Source organism: Hyperoodon ampullatus (assembly GCF_949752795.1).
Source record: "Hyperoodon ampullatus genome assembly, chromosome: 2".
Lineage (NCBI taxonomy): Eukaryota > Metazoa > Chordata > Mammalia > Artiodactyla > Ziphiidae > Hyperoodon > Hyperoodon ampullatus.
Window position 1 is genome coordinate 16,787,963 of NC_136915.1, and position 17,696 is coordinate 16,805,658.

General features: G+C 51.3%; 1 protein-coding gene across 1 annotated transcript; it reads left to right on the plus strand.

Annotated features, from left to right (window-relative positions):
- Positions 1-11,425: 11,425 nt before the first annotated feature.
- FAM43B (family with sequence similarity 43 member B) lies at positions 11,426-12,412 on the plus strand (the record flags this gene model as incomplete). The annotated part of the gene is made up of 1 exon (XM_079696703.1): positions 11,426-12,412. The coding sequence occupies one exon, from the start codon at positions 11,426-11,428 to the stop codon at positions 12,410-12,412; it is 987 nt and encodes a 328-aa protein (XP_079552829.1).
- Between the last annotated feature and the right edge of the window lie 5,284 nt (positions 12,413-17,696).

Sequence of the window (17,696 nt, forward strand, 5' to 3'; positions counted from 1 at the left end):
TGGATATTAAGATAATTGTACTTTTTTTTTTTTTTTTTTGCCGTACGCGGGCCTCTCACCGTTGTGGCCTCTCCCGTTGCGGAGCACAGGCTCCGGACGCGCAGGCTCAGCGGCCATGGCTCACGGGCCCAGCCGCTCTGCGGCATGTGGGATCTTCCCGGACCGGGGCACGAACCCGCGTCCTCTGCATCGGCAGGCAGACTCTCAACCACTGCGCCACCAGGGAAGCCCAAGATAATTGTACTTTTAAGAGCATTGAAAACCTTGCCAAAATCTCTCTAAATGAAATAGTTCCTCGCCTTCAAGAGAAGCACTTTACCAATTGCTATCTATCTTTTTCAGAGAGGAAAGGTAGGCAGCCCAAGGTCACAAAATGAGTCATTTTCAGAAGTGAGACTTGTTTTTTTTAAATAAAAGTGCATGTGCTGTCCTTTAAGAATAATGTACTGACCTGCCATCAATTAGGGATTTGCTCTAAGCTGTTTTTCTCATAGTGGAGAGAATGAAAACTGAGTCAAACTCACTCAGGTATTCAGCAACTATCTTTTGAGTACCTACTATGTTCCTGATGCCATCCAGGGCAGTGTGAAGTTAGCAGTGGGAAAGACAGATGCATTCCCTGCCCTCAGAGTACCTGGAGCCTTAGGAGTAAAGGAAGGCAGTCATTAAATAGATGATTACACAAATAATGAATTGAGGGACTTCTGGTGGCGCAGTGGTTAAGAATCCTCCCGCCAATGCAGGGGACATGGGTTTGAGCCCTGGTCTGGGAAGATCCCACGTGCCGCGGAGCAACTAAGCCCGTGCGCCACAACTACTGAGTCTGCACTCTAGAGCCTGTGAGCCACAACTACTGAAGCCCGCGCACCCCAGAGCCCACGCATTGCAACTACTGAAGCCTGTGCACTCTAGTGCCCACGTGCCACAACTACTGAGCCCACGTGCTGCAGTTACTGAAGCCCACACACCTAGAGCCCATGCTCCACAACAAGAGAAGCCACCGCAATGAGAAGCCCACGCCCCACAACGAAGAGTAGCCCCCACTCGCTGCAACTAGAGAAAGCCCGTGTGCAGCAACAAAGATCCAACGCAGCCAAAAAAAAAAAAAAAAAAAAAACAAATAATGAATTGATAACAATTCTGATAAATGCTTTGAAGGGTGCTTTGAGGGACACAACCAAGGAAGTCAGGACAGTTCAGGGAACTACTTCCCTAAGAGCAATGACTTTTAAGCAATGGCTTGAAAGATGAATAGGCTGGAAGAGGAGATGAGAAAGAAGGATGAGGACCAGAGGGAACAGCATGTGGAAAGGACCTGGGGCAAGACGGTACTCAGAGGTTAGAGGCACTGGGAGGAGGCTGGTAAAGCACGGCTGAGGCCCAGAGATGTAGGCAAGAGGGTCTTAGCAGGAAGCTGGGCAGCAGGGAGAGGGGGATGCAGTCAGAGCTTTGGGGGCCTGTGTGACAGACTGGGGAGTATGTTCGTTATCTTTTGCTAAAAAACAAATCCAAAGCTTAGTGACTTAAGACAAGAATAACTGTTTATTATCTCACAGTTTCTGTGGGTCAGGAATTTGGGAGCTGCATGGTTCTGGCTCAGGGTCTCTCATGAGGTTGCAGCCTAGATGTCAGCTGGGGCTACAGTCATCTGAAGGCTTGACTGGGGCGGAGGGTCTACTTCCAAGATGGCTTCCTCACATGGGTGGTGAACTGGCAGGAGGCCTTAGTTCCTTGCCATGAGGACTTCTCCGCAGGGCTGCTTGAGTGTCCTCATGACATGGCAGCTGGTACCTTCCAGCAAGTGTGATCCAGGAGAGAACAAGGCAGTAGCCACAATGTCCTTCAAGTTCTAGCCTCAGAAATCACCTGGTGCTGGGGAATTCACTGGTGGTCCAGTGGCTAAGACTCCACACTCCCAATACTGGGGGCCCACCGGGTTCCATCCCTGGTTGGGGAGCTAGAGCCTGCATGATGCAACTAAAAGATCCTGCATGCCACAACTAAGATGCAGCACAGCAAAATAAATAAATAAATATTTTTTTAAGAAGTAAAAAAGAAGAAAAAGAAATCACCCAGTGTCATATCCACAATATCTTTTTCATTACTCAGGTCAGCCCTATTCAGTGTGGAGGGGGCCACACACAGGCACGAATACCAGGAGGTGAGCCTCACCGGGAGCTGTCGTGGAGGCCGGCTCAGGAATATCTTACACATCTCCACCTATCTCTAGGTGCCCCCACGGTGTCCAGTTTTGAACTCAGCACCCACTTAATAAAATGATTCCTATGATGGCAGAATGTCCAAACCAGAAGGAACTGTGGCGATTAGTCCAACTTCTGCATTTGTCAGAACAAAGCTGCTGAATAAATGCATAAATAAATATGAATTAATTAACCGATTGGTATGCATTGAGGTACGTTTACATTGCCAGGGACAAATGATAATGAGACCAAGTGAATGTGATACACGAATCTTGAGCACAATAATGAACCATCAGAAAAGTACTGAGGAGAGATTTTCGTTAGACATGGAGCATTGAGATAAAGTCCCCATTCATTCCCCAAGCCTCACTAAAATGACAATAAAGGAACAAAAGTGGCATAAACTGACAAAGAAAAAGGAGGCGATGACAGCCGCTGAGAGGCGTTAACAACATGTTGGAGGATGGAAGGCACGTTGACAAGGGATAGCAAGCTCAGTGGAGCGCAAAGGATGGAAACCCAGACAGAATCAAGTCGTGTCATGCTGAGGAGACCCAGAAACCCAGGAATCCCACGCACCAGACATCTCTGGTGACAGCAGGTCAGATGTAAAAACAGAGGATCAGTGAGAGTCTGCAGTGAGAGCCCTAGGTACCTTCCCCTCTCCGGAGCAGCATGGAGATTCCCACCCCACCCCTGCACCAGAAGACTGGAGCTTTCCTCTCTGGGGAGATGGACCCAAGGCGCCTCTGGACTGAGGACCCCAGGCGTGGCCGAGGGCAGGGAGGCACCATCCTGAACACGAATGAAGTGGCAGCCCGCCTACTGATCAGTGAGACTTCCAGGAGGCCCCGTCTCTACTCCGCCCCCAGAATGCTGGCAGCTGGGTTTATACATCTCCTCCCCCATGGCCAGGAGGCTCTAGGAGTTCTCCTTGGCGACCCTGGCCAGCCCAAAAGAAAAGACCTACAGACCTCAACACTGGAGGGCTGTTAAAAAAAAAAAAAAAAACAGAGCTGAATGGTGGTTAAAGTGGTAAAAACAGATTTGGGGGGGAGGGGTGAAGAAAAGTGGGTAAAAACAGATTTTATTCCGGAACGACTGCAATAGAGAAACCTCAGGATGGAACTGGGGTCAATTCCAAATACAACAAGAACAAGGGGGCATTTAGAGCCAAGAAGCAGGGAGGAGGGTCAGTGGAGGGCAAACTACTAAGAGGAAAAGTCAGAGCTAAGAAGGGATTCTGACTAAACCCACTTGACAGGATCTTTGCTGAAGGCAGACCCGGGTGATCAGCTATCAACAGAGGGGATGATGGGAGGGTGAGGAATGTGATCAGATATCCAGGGTGGGGGATTCTGTCTAAGCTGACTTAACAAGATTCTTGCTAAAACTGGATGATGCAGGATGAACAAGGAGGGAACCTAGTTGAGAAAAGGATTCAGAGGAGCCTGAGCCAAGTTTGGTCAAGGAGAGAGTCTTTGCCAGTGTTTCTTTGTAACCTGGCTGAGTGTGTCATCAGATAAGGAGGCCCATATATGACAAGTCCTGTTCATCCCCCTGCATCTCCCATACATAGAGTTTCCAATCAGTGTTTGTGCCTCTCAGATAGGGCTAGATGACAGTGATTACCAGACATTAGAGGAAAGCTGTAAGCATGACAGTCAGAGATGTACATCTTTTAACTTTTTTTTTTTTTTTTTAAACAGGGAGAAAGAACTCAGGGAGAAGAGCAATGCATGAAACTGAAAAAAAAAAAAAACTTTTAAAAACAACTATCATGGACTTCCCTGCTGGCGCAGTGGTTGAGAGTCCACCTGCCAATGCCGGGGACCCGGGTTCAAGCCCTGGTCCTGGAAGATCCCACATGCCGCGGAGCAAATGGGCCCGTGCACCACAGCTGCTGAGCCTGCGCTCTGGAGCCTGCGAGCCACAACTACTGAGCCCACATGCCAAGAGCCCGTGCTCTGCAACAAGAGAGGCCACCGCAGTGAGAAACCCATGCACCGCAGCAAAGGTTAGCCCCCGCCCACCACAACTAAAGCCCATGCGCAGCAACGAAGAACCAATGCAAAAAAAAAAAAAAAAAAAAAAGCAAAGAAATAAAACAACAACAACAACAAAAAACAACTATCATTAGAAAACCCTAAAGATTCCACAAAAACCTTAGAATAAATAAATTCAGCAAAATGACCAGATACAAAATCAACACACAAAACTACAAAACTCAGTTGCATTTTACTCACTAGCCATGAACAATTTCTGAAAATGAAATTAAGAAAAAAATTCCATTTACAATAGCATCAAAAAGAATAAAATACTTAGGAATAAACTTCACCAAGGAGGGGAAAGACTTGAACACTGAAAACCACAAAATGTTCCTGAAAAAAATTAAAGACAACACAAATAAGTGGCAAGACATTCGTGTTCATGGATTGGAAGACTTCATATTGTTAAGATGCCAATGCTACCCAAAGCAATTTACAGATTTAATGCAAACACTACCAAAATCCCAATGGTATTTTTTTTTCAGAAAAAGAAAAATCAATCCTAAAATTCATATGGAATCTCAGAGAACCCTGAAAAAGAATAAAGTTGGAGGTCTCACACTTCCTGATTTCAAAACTTATTACAAAGCTATAGTAATCAAAACAGTGTGGTACTGGCATAAAGACAGACATATAGACCAATGGACTAGAATAGAGATGGAAACAAATGCTTGCATATATGGTCAAATGATTTTCAACAAGGATGCCAAAACCAATCAATGGGGAAAGAACAGTTGTTTCAACAAATGGCATTAGGAAAACTAGATATCAATGTGCAAAAGAATGACGTTGGGCCCTTGCCTTACATCATATACCAAAACTAACTCAAAAATGGATCAAAGACTTAAAAATAAGACCTAAAACTATAAACTCTTAGAAGAAGACATGAGGGAAAGCTGCATGACATTGGATTTGGCAGTGATTTCTTGGATATGACACCAAAACACGGGCAACAAAAGTAAAAAGGGACAAAGTGGACTACATCAGAATTTAAAATTTCTGTGCATCAAAGAGCATGATCAACAGAATTAAAAAGCAACCTAAGGAACAGGACAAAATATTTGCAAATCATATATCTGATAAGGGGTTAATATCCAGAATCTATAAAGACCTCCTACGATACAACAACAAAAAAATAAATTTGAATAGCCATCTCTCTAAAGAAAATATACAAATAGCCAACAAGCACATGTAGAAATACTCAACATCACTAATTAGGGAAATGCAAATCAAAACCACAATGAGAGGGACTTCCCTGGTGGCACAGTGGTTAAGAATCTGCCTGCCAATGTAGGGAACACGGGTTCGAGCCCTGGTCTGGGAAGATCCCACATGCCACGGAGCAACTAAGCCCACGCGCTGCAACTACTGAGCCTGTGCTCTAGAGCCTGCAAGCCACAACTACTGAGCCCACGTGCCACAACTACTGAAGCCTGCATGCCTAGAGCCTGTGCTCCGCAACAAGAGAAGCCATTGCAATGAGAAGCCCCCGCACCACCACGAAGAGTAGCCCCCGCTTGCCACAGCTGGAGGAAGCCCACACACAGCAACGAAGACCCAACGCAGACCCACCCCTAAATAAATAAATAAAATTTTTAAAAAATAGAATTACCATATGATCCAGCAATTCCACTTCTGGTTATATACCCAAAAGAATTGAAAGCAGGGTCTCCAAGAAATATTTATACACCCATGTCCATGGCGACATTATTCACAATAGCCAAAAGGTGGAAGCAACCCAAGTGTCCATCAGTGGATGAATGGCTAAACAAAATATGTTATATACATACAGTGGATTATTGTTTAGCCTTAAAAATGATGGAAATACTGACACATGCTACAACATGGATGAACATTGAAGACGTTATGCTAAGTGAAATAAGCCAGTCACAAAAAGACAAATACTGTGTGATTCCACTTATATTAGGTACCTAGAGTACTCAGATTCATAGAGACAGAGGGTTGAATGATGGTTGCCAGGAGCTGGGGGTGGGGATGGTGGGGACTGGGGGAGAAATGAAGAGTTGTTTTGTTAGTACAAAGTTTTGATCTTGTAAGATGAAAAGTTCTAAAGATCGGTTGCCCAACAATGTGAATATACTTAACAATGCTGAACTGTACGCTTAAGAATGGTTAAGATCGTAAGTGTTATGTGTATTTCACCACAATTAAAATTTTTAAAAATTTAAAGCAACTATAATTAATATTTTGAGAGGAACAGGAGATAATATGTCCATGAACAAGAATAGGATGCTATAAAAAAGAACAAGAGGGCTTCCCTGGTGGCGCAGTGGTTGGGAGTCCGCCTGCCGATGTGGGGGATGTGGGTTTGTGCCCCGGGCCAGGGGGGTCCCACATGCCACGGAGCGGCTGGGCCCATGAAGCCATGGCTGCTGGGCCTGCGCATCCAGAGCCTGTGCTCCGTGGCGGGGTGGGCCGCAGTGGTGGGAGGCCCGCGTACCGCAAAAAAAAAAAAAGAACAAGAAGTTGCTCTTAGAAGTGAAAAATTCTGAGAAGAGACATAAAAGAAAAATCCAAATTAAAAAGTTGGAAGATAAAGTTGAGGTAATGTCCCAGAAAATAAACAAACATTTTTTAAAATGGAAAATTGGAAAGGACATTCTAAAAAATTAGAGGATCACTCCAAGAGGCCCAACATCCATCTAAAATAGAAAAAGCAAAAACAGAAATGAAATGGAGGGAATCAGCACAAAGAAATGTCCCCAAAATTGATTTTCAGATTAGGAGATTGATTTACAGATTTAAAGGTTCACCAAGAAGTGCCCATAGTAAAGGCACATCATTTGAAACTTTAGACCTCTGAGAGATCCTAAAAACTTTCAGAGAGAAAAATCAAGTCACACACGCACAGGATCGGGAATCAGAATGTCGCTTGACTTTTCAACAGCAACCATGGATCAACTCCTCAAAATCCTGAGGGAAATTTATTTCCAATCTAGAACTCTACACCCAGTAGAACTAGCAATCAAAGCTACTGGAATACATGCTCTACCAAAACAAGGAAATAAACCCTGTTTGGGAGCCGGGGGGTGGGGGCGGGGGGGCGGGAAGGCAGAAAGCAAGAGAACCAGAAAACAGGATCCAACACAGGAAAGAATCAAAGGAAATTTCCAGGGTGGTAGTAAAACAAGGTCCCAGGACAATGGCTCTACAGGTCTGTAGGGTAAGCAGTCCAGGTTGGAGCCCAGGGACGATGCCTCAGGAGGGGTGTCTCTAAGAAACCCAGAGACCTGAACGACCACCTGGTGTGTTCAACCAGATAGAGAGACGTTTTAGGGTACTGCTGGACAGTTGGGGGATGAATTAGTGATGGGTACATAAGGAAGTTTGTTTTTGTTTGTTTTGTTTTTGTTTTTAATAAGGTGATTAAATACCTCTAGAAAAGCAAAAATGTTGTCCAGTAAGGAAAAATGAAATCATAACACACTTCAAGGCTCAGCTATGAACAATAGTTACATAGTCATAATACTTAAACACTGAATACTGATGCCACAGCAACAAAATGATAAAACTAAACTGAGAGGAAGGAAGGGAAAATAATGTGTGGGATGTGGGTAGATGAAAGGGCATTAAATCTTCACCTTCCATAGAAGAGAGGCAATAGATAAAGTTTCAAAAAGTGGAAAATCTGAATTAGGTGTGTTATTTAAAAATAAGGAGGCAGGGCTTCCCTGGTGGCGCAGTGGTTGAGAGTCTGCCTGCCGATGCAGGGGACACGGGTTCATGCCCCGGTCCGGGAAGATCCCACATGCTGCGGAGCGGCTGGGCCCATGAGCCATGGCCGCTGAGCCTGCGCGTCCGGAGCCTGTGCTCCGCAACGGGAGAGGCCACAGCAGTGAGAGGCCCGCGTACCGCATAAATAAATAAATAAATAAATAAAAATAAGGAGGCATATGACAGAAGTGCCATCTAAAATGCATGAAAGAGGGGTTGTCTTTGGAAGTGAGACTTGAGACTGGGGAAAGGATGGGTAGGAAACTGATTTTTTAATTGTATGTCTACTATAAGGCAGTTATATGACTTTTTCAACGAGTACCAGTATAAGTATGCTAGAGCTAAAAATTAAATTGAAAAAAGAAAAAAAAATCCAACTACATGCCAGTCTATGAAGCAGTGATGATATTGCTCTGGTACAAAGCTGGGAGCTCCTACCATGGACGGGAGAGAGGGGAAGGAAGACTTAAGGGAGGGGACAGCCTTGAGCTCTGCCTGGATGAATGGGACCAGGCCAGCCTCTCCAGTCTTCTGAATAGAAAGGACAGTGGGAGCTCTAGGGCAGCTGAACCCTTCCGAGGAACCAGTTTAGAGGAAGAGGAGCCGAAGGCAGGACAGCAGGCCCGAGGGTGTCAGGAGGAGCCCCTGAAGGGAGGAATGGTCCCAGAGCCGGTGCCAGAGGGAGGAAATCCCTGCAACGGAGGCCAAGGTGAGTTGTCCACAAGGTAACAAAATGGCTAACGATGTCAAATGCTGCTTTGTGGTCCAGAGGACTTAACATAAACACACCCTTGCAGGACCTCCCTGGTGGTCTGGTGGTTAAGACTCTGCACTTCCACTGCAGGGGCACAGGTTCCCCTTAGTCAGGGAACTAAGATCCCCTATGCCGCGTGGCCAAAAATTAAAATTAAAAACAAACAAACAAAACAGACCCTTGCACACTGTGATCTCAACGCAGTCCAGGGTAACCCTCCCCACACCCACCCCCCGCCAGGATATTCCAAAAGCAGTGGGAACAGAACAGAAGCAGGACTAGATGAGTGAGCCTACACTAGGCTCCCAAGTGCAGCGCCCCACCCCTTCCTGTTCTCTGAGAGGCAGGAGGCTTAGTTACCTGGTTGAATGCGGGCAATGCTTAGGACACACTTATACTAAAGAAATGGTCATCTAGCTGAAATTCAAATTTAACTGGGCTTCCCGTGTCATGATACATTAACTCTAGCAACCCCAGGAGGCTATGCCTTCCCAAAAGCTTGGAGATATCTCAGCCTTGCAAGCAGAAACTTTGCTACTGGCTTCTCCCACCAGCTTCCTGATGCTTGTGGGGAAGAGGACCCTGAGGCAGTGAGGTCCAGTGGGTGGATCCTTGTGCCTCTCAGAGCCTGTCCTCTTATGGAGAAATAAGGCCATGGCTATGGCGTGGGGACAGTAGGAGACCTCCATGTCCTTCTGGAGTGATTTGTTTTACCACAAGCATGTATTACTTTTATAATCAGCAACAAGCCATAAAGACATTTCCACCTTAAAAATAAAATAAAATGAGGCTGCAGTGGACCAGGTAATCTCTGAGGCCCCCACTGAAGCTAAGATTCTGCCGTTCCAAGTAATTTCCTATTCTTTATTTGCATGTCATTTTAGGAGCATTCAGTGAGGCAGCATTGTGAGGGGGAGGGTTGCTTTTATCCCCCCACCCCACCCCCTCCCCCCAGGGATTCTGAGCCCAACCGGCTGGCCTGGGGCAAATGTGACCAGGCTGTGGGACATATCATCTTCCCACTGTCCCCACTCTGGGAGGTCACCTGGCTTGGCCTGGCCTAGCCCAAGCCTCTGGGCTCATTCCTGACCTGGAAGACTCCCCGAATGACCTGTTCTGAAGCCACCGAAAGGGCTTGGGTGTTGGCTCTGTAGGAGACTCCTGGGCCCCCATCAGAGCCGTCCTGAGATTCTAGGGAGCTTGTGATTTAACAAATCCTGAAAGGGGCAGATGTGTCCCCATACCCAGGGTCAAGTGTCTCTTTGCCAGTACACTAGGACCCCTCCCTAGTAAGAGGCCCCACTGGAAGTTCTCAGGGGAGGGTGGAAAACGCCCCATCCATGTGCAGCATACAGTGGACTCACAGAAGAGTGAGGGCCCTGTCGTGGGTCACCCGAGCCTGAGTGGAGCCCCAGTTCCACCTCCTGTCAGCCTTGTGACCTCGGGCAAGTCGCTTAACTGAGAGCCTGGGTAATCCTGTGATAATGACATAATGAATGCAAACCCCCGGAGGTGGCAGCCGGAGGAGGAGAGGTGATCACAAACAGGAATGGTATCTGTTTAATCCCGGGAGAGTCCAGAGGCTCCCCTTTGGCCAAAGGAGCTTTTGATCTGCAATTCCTACAGACCCAGGACCACTCTGGAAGGTTCCCCACCCTCAGAGAGTACCCTCCCGGCTTTAGTCCAGGCGAGGGCCACTACCGGCCGCTGGAGCTGTGACTGGTCTCCCAGCTCAGGCGCAGGAGCCTGGCCCACCACCTTGGAAGAATCTGGGAGAAAGCTTCACCAAGCGACAGTACTTTTCCATTGCACTGCTCGGTCGCCTCATCTGGCTTTCTGCTGCGCAGACAAGAGGCAAAGTGAGCCAGGCCGGCCCATCAGGAACCCACCCGAACTCACCCTCAGAGATGCGGGTAGGGATGTGAGGGGCAATGGGAATCCTAGAAAGAGGAGGGGGATACCGAACGCTCCAGGAGGAGCTTAGAGACCACCAGTGAGACCTGAGAAACTTGCGTTGGCAAAGCCCTCCGGTGGATTTCAGGAGATTCCTACCTCCACCCCTTCCCCTCCGACGATAATGATTAAACCCGATCCACCGCGCCTGTGCTGCGTCTCGGGCGAAGAGCACTGCTAGCCTGCGCGGGGGAGGAGAGAGAGGAGGGCGAGAGGAGGGGACAAGAGAGCTAGCGGTCCCGCCCGGTGATGTAGGCAGCCCGGGGAGGTGGAGCCGCGACGCGTGAAGGAGTCCCCTCCGCAGTCGCGCTCTCTCGGTCTACCCCTCCGAGCAGCCAGCCGCCAGCCCCAGCTCCGGCGACCTCCCTGCCGCCGCAATTTGGGCGGCGGGGGCCGTGGGATCCCCCCTATTCGGGCCTGGGGGGCGTCTCGTCCCCGCCCAGCCCCTGCCCCTCCTTGCTTCCCGGACGTCTGGAGCGACTCCCGGGGGACGCTGTTCCCGGACACTCGGCCGCTGCCCGGGCATCTCGGCTGCCAGCCCGGCTGGGCACCGGGCATCTGCGAAGCTAGCTAGCCCTGCCTGGCACTGGGCATCTCTGAGCCCCGACTGTCTCCGGCGCCGCCCAGCTTCTCGAAAGCCCGGGGCCGCGGGCTTCTGCGCGCCCTCCCCCACGGCCGCCGGGCAGGACGCCCGTGAGCTCGCGGCGTCCCCAGCCCCTCTGGCCGCCGCCGCGATGCTGCCCTGGAGACGTAACAAATTCGTGCTGGTGGAGGACGAGGCCAAGTGCAAGGCGAAGAGCCTGAGCCCGGGGCTCGCCTACACGTCGCTGCTCTCCAGCTTCCTGCGCTCCTGCCCGGACCTGCTGCCCGACTGGCCGCTGGAGCGCCTGGGCCGCGTGTTCCGCAGCCGGCGCCAGAAAGTGGAGCTCAACAAGGAGGACCCGACCTACACCGTGTGGTACCTGGGCAACGCCGTCACCCTGCACGCCAAGGGCGACGGCTGCACCGACGACGCCGTGGGCAAGATCTGGGCGCGCTGCGGGCCGGGCGGGGGCACCAAGATGAAGCTGACGCTAGGCCCGCACGGCATCCGCATGCAGCCGTGCGAGCGCAGCGGCTCTGGGGGCTCGGGGACCCGCAGACCGGCGCACGCCTACCTGCTACCGCGCATCACCTACTGCACGGCGGACGGGCGCCACCCGCGCGTCTTCGCCTGGGTCTACCGCCACCAGGCGCGCCACAAGGCCGTGGTGCTGCGCTGCCACGCCGTGCTGCTGGCGCGGGCGCACAAGGCGCGCGCCCTGGCCCGCCTGCTCCGCCAGACCGCGCTGGCGGCTTTCAGCGACTTCAAGCGCCTGCAGCGCCAGAGCGACGCGCGCCACGTGCGCCAGCAGCACCTCCTCGCGGGGGGCGCCGCCGCCTCGGTGCCCCGCGCCCCGCTGCGCCGGCTGCTCAACGCCAAGTGCGCCTACAGGCCGCCGGCCGCCGAGCGCGGCCGCGGGGCGCCGCGCCTCAGCAGCATCCAGGAGGAGGACGAGGACCAGGACGAGGAGGCGGAGGAGCGCGAGGAAGGAGCCCCCCAGAGCGAGCGGCCGGAGGTGCTCAGCCTGGCCCGGGAGCTGAGGACGTGCAGCCTGCGGGGCGCCCCGGCGCCTCCGCCGCCCTCGCAGCCTCGCCGCTGGAAGGCCGGCCACCGGGAGCGGGCCGGCCAGGCGCGCTGAGAGCTGAAGGGACAGGACTTGCGGCCCCAGACCCGGCCGGCCTGACTTAACAGCCTCTAACCCCGGCCCTGCCCGCTATGGCTCCCCCTGGTACCCCGGCCCTTGCCTCCCTCGTGGTCTCTGTTGTCCGCGAGCCTCATCCTGGCTCACGGTGACGCCTGACACGCCCTTGTGTTGGGGAACCAGATGGGGGAGCAGCAGAATTCAGTGCTCACCTCTCCCCCGACCTGAAACTCCCGGAGCCCTCCACTGTGGATTTGCCCCCTACGCTTCCCACCAAGTCTCTTTACCCATAGACCACGCCCTCCCTCCCCAAACATCCTCTCAAGAGTAGGGGGAGAGACATTTCCAGAAATCCAGGAGGGTGGCCTTGGATCTTGGCCAGGTGGAGGCAGTGATCCTGCCCTTGACCAGGCTAGCCTTCCTCCCTGGGATGAGACCAACCCTGGGGAGGCATTCTTGTAGGGGGAAGAGTAAGTAGCCCTGGAGAACTGAGGCCAGGCCCAAAGTGGCAACTGAGTCTGCTGCCTTACGCACAAGGAAGACTTCTCTATACCTGGCCTCTCTACCCCTTGGAGGACTTCTGGGACTTCACTGCTCTGGCTCTGGAGAAGACTGGGATGTTCCTACCAACCCCAACCACAGGCTAGGCCGGGTAACAGCTCTCTGCACCAGATGGCTGTCCAAGCCTGTGCCCTGGCACCTGCCACCCCCCACAGGACTCCTCACCCACCCCATCTTTCTGCATAACGATGTGTGTGGTTCCCCCCTAGGTGCCCCACAACCAGGACCAAGACGAGGCCTCCAGAGGAGGTAAGGAGGACCTCTGGCAGTGCTTGAGGACACTGACTACCCAGAAAATGGACACAGGAGGGATGCCCCCAAGTTGAGGCTTGTCAGAGCACGTGGGTCCTGACAGCAGCTGGATTCTCATAGCAGGATGAGGCAGGAGGATGCGGTAACCCAACAGAGAGAGCGGGCCCCTGCCCATGTATCTCTCAGCAAGGCCACTAAAAACCCAAAGATCTATGTGTCACCAAATGATCACTGTAAATAAAGTGTTCCTGCTTTTTCAGCCTGTCACCACTCCTGTGTTGTGTTTGATGCCAGGCCTGCTGGGGGTGAAAAGATTATCATCAGAACCTTGAAGGGCAGGAGAAGACCCCAGGAAGTATCCCCTTTAGCAGCTGGAGCCAACTCTCAGGATAGCGGGGGACGAAGGGGCTGTTGCCAGGATGCTGTTCCCTTCATGTTGGGAAAGGAGACAGTAGCAGGTGCCTCGCCTGCACGTCACCTGTGCCAAGCCTGGAAGGGGTGTCAGCTGTCTGTCTCGGCGTCCCGGAATGTCTCTCGGCCTGGGCACCAAACACAAGTGTCGCTGGGACATTTGGCAGGGAGGGGGCACTGGGCTGGGGCCTTCTCATCAGCCATGTATCTTTGAGAAGATGCATGTGTATGTATGTCAAAGCAGGTGGTATTTGCTGGGTCTCCTCAAGGATGTAAGGGAGACGGGTGGGCAACCCAATTTGCTTTCAGAGGAGCTGGAGAGATCTGTCCAGACCATTATAACAGCAGGAGTCCTGAGCTTGGATATCTTCTTTACTTCTGTGCTGAGCTGGGCACTGATCCCAGAGTTGTCCAGAGCCCAGACGAGTGGCCTCTGCAATCACCAGCAATCAGGATTGTTCTGTTTCCTGGAGCTGCTGGAACAGAGGGTACCACTGCCGCTTCACCCTGGAGGAACCCAGGCAGGGTCGGGGGGGGACTCTGAAGGGGAAAGCTGGGCTTGACTTCACATGTTTTGGGGGTGACAGGGATGCCCTGCATGTTCATTGCTTCCCTCTTATGCATTGCCAGGAGATTTGTTGGTGTTTCTCCCCATATACAGAAGGAGAGAAGGAAGTGGGAAGATGTCAGCCCCGGGAGAGGAGGATGGGCTGCAAGGCAGCCTCTGGTGTTAGAGACAACCTCACCCAGAAACAAGGTCACAAGCACAACCTCTTTAATCAGATGCTTGCAGCAGAAATGTACTAAATGCCTGCCTTGGGATAGGCACTAAGCTAGGTCCTAGCGGTCCAGGAGTCCCTTCCCTGTGGCTCTTATATTCTCAAGTGAAATGCATATAATTAAAGGAACACTTGCAATATAATAATTCACAAGCACGCTCCCAGCCTTAGCCTCTGCTCCTGCACTCTTCTCTGGAAGCCTCCCAAAACATAGACACACACACACACACACACACACAGAGCTGCCTTCTTCCTTTCCTTGATCACAGTATGCTCGCTAGACCTGGAGTTAGAAGACCAGAGTGAAAGGACGGTCGCTGCCTCCTTACCAGCTGTATGATGCTGGGCAACTCCCTCAGCCTCTCTGAGCCTCACCTTAATCACTGGTAAAATGGGAGGGGCTAATATCTACCTCACAGGCTGATTATAAGAATTAAATAGAATCGTGTCTGTGAAAAAGCTTTGGCAGATAATAAAATGCCCAGCACATGTGAAGAACAACCATTTTACCCATAGGATTCTTCTCTTTAGATTAGGATTTTTAGTGTGCCTTCCCCCGATGTCCACTCCACTCTCCCTGGCAACGGTGATTATAAGTTGTTTTCTCTCTCTCTCTCTCTCTCTCTGTCTCTCTTTTGGCCACGCTGTGCAGCTTGCGGGATCTCAGCTCCCTGACCAGGGCCATGGCAGTGAAAGCCTGGAATCCTAACCTCTAATCCTAACTCCCACATCTCCATCCTCAGTGTGTGTGATGGAGGAAGGACCTGGTCCACCTTCCCTCCCACAGTGGGTTGAGGATGAGATAAGCCACAGGGGAGCCAGCACACTGCCAACTGCCACCAGGCCACAGAGTGAGTGTTGAGGGCAGCCCCAGCCAGCAGGCCCCAAGCATCATTGCTACCAAAGGAGGAAGATGCCTCCTGGAAAACCAGGCGCCCTCCATCTATGCACTGACTGCCTTTCTCCCCCGATCTTAGACACAAGCTCAAGAAGATCCCTGAAGCATCGGGCGAGCCATCTGGTGTCCCTGTGTCTCTTTTCCAGCACCAGATTCCCCACCTGTAAAATAAAAATGGGAGGGTTCTCCCAGTCCTAGATTTCCCAGGGGTGCCCCAGGAGCTGCTGTGGGGAGTGATGGGGAGACGGAATGGGGAGGCCGCCCCCCACCTGCTTTAACTGGAGCATCGTGTCTGTTTTCCCTTTGGGGTTTATGGGATTCCAGTTGAATAATGGGACCCTACAGATTTTTCTTTTTCGAGTTTTAAACACTGGGTGAGATGCCCTTTAACCTTTCCTTCCAGCCCCCATGCTGTGTGTGTCTTAGGTCCACTGGGTCAACTAGGCCTGAGAAGTAACGCTGGAGTGTGAATGTGTCAATGAGGGCTTTCCAAGAGCAACAGGCAGCCGGGGACAGTGTGTCTCAGCTGGGCCAGCCTCTTCCCGGGACCTCTGGGGCCTTATTTCCTGCTCTCCTGATCCTACTCCGGAGGGGCTGGGTTGTGACTGCGGTGACTGTGCCACAGCTTAGAGGATAAAGCTGGCCCACCGATGCCATCCTGATTCCTGGTGCTCCTGTTCCGCACATGGACATGCTCCCAGGCCCCAGGCGTGGCCACGTGCTCCCACCTCCAGTCCCGTGCCCCTGCCCTTCTCACTACCGCAAATGTCCTTTCCTTCCACTGCACGTGTCCAATCCTACCCTCTCTTCAAGGCCCAGCACAAATCTCACCTCCTCAGAACTTTCCTTAATGCACACCCCTCCCCCACTCCTGCCAAATCTGGGGGTGATCTCTCCTCTCAAACACACAGGACGTGGCCTATCCTTTTCTCAGGTTACCCCTGGGATTCCTGTTTATATGGAAGTGTCTTGTCTCTCATACTGATCCATCTTCATTTCCCCACCCCCTTCAGTACCCTGACCACGGCAGGGCAGAGAGTGAGGCTCAATATTAATTTGTTGAATGAACACATGAATGAACGAGCCAGATGGAAGAGCCATCATGGGATAGGAAACCAAGTGGGTGGAGAAGTGTTCCTTCTGCCAGGCTTCTGCCTGGAGATGCTGAAGGAGAGCTATCCTCAGATGCCCTGCTCAGATGGATGGCTATTCTTGGGGAGAAAAACAGCAGCTCAAGAGATGAGGCCAGTGGAAGAAACTGAAGCCTCTGTCCCCGGGGTCTGCTCTGAGCTCCAAATCCCCAGGACTGGGCCTTCTCACTCTCTGGTCTAGCCCAGCCCCAGCAAAGGGCTGCCACTCACAATACAGAGCAGTTCCTGGCGGAGACCAAGCACCTCCAGGTGAACTGTCTGGGCGGCGGGAGGACCATCCAGACAGATGCCGTCTCTAATTTAACACACAGGCGGTCAAACCTGGGCTTGAGCATCAGATAGACCTGACCGCCCTTCCCAGAGCTGCCACCTGATGGCTTTATAACTTGGAGCAGGTTTCTGAAAGCTTTTAGAGCCTTGATTTTCCATCTGTGAAAACAGGGGTGGGTGAGTCTAGATTTTATACGGTTGTTGGGAGAATGAAAGCTTTGCACTTGGATAATTTATTTAGCACAGTGCCCGACGCACATAATAAGTTGTAGCTGCTGCTATGATGTTGATTATCATTATTTTACCTGGAGCTCCCCTTGCTGACAGCTCTGGGATGAGGAGATCAGGTGCCTGGTCCCTGAGACACTAAATATGCTGCTTGTTCATGCCCTGGGGTGGCATCATCTCTAAATCACGGTAGAAGATTCAGCTTCAGCTTGTCTTATTTTCATCTCCAGTTGTTCAACCAGCATAAGCCTGATCGCCTTAACACTAGATTAGATCTAATATCTTAAGCTTTTGTATCTCCTTTTCGCCTTAGCACCCAGCACAATGCCAGGCAAACAGTAAGACTTCAGAGGTAAATGAATGAACGAATGTTTAGCTGCTGCCGGCAGCAATGTTGACACATAGTCTTCCCAACTAAGGTCTTCAGAAAGCTGAGATGCCAGTCCTCTGTGAGAGATGGATCAGCCTCCCTCCAGTCCCTGTCTGCCCTTAACTACAGGCTCTGGAGAAGAGGAAGGGGCTGCTGGCTTAAGGACCAGTAAAGGACAGCCGAAAAGGATCGCGGGGCTGACACGCAGATCTGACGAGTCTCTGAGCCAAAGCTGTCCTCTCTCTCCCTTTGCTTGACTGCCTCCTGTCCGTAAAGCACATATGGGTTTGTCAGCTGATCCAGAATAACTGAGCCTCCTCACCACTCAACTTGAGAGGGAAAGAGGATGGGCAGGTGAGGC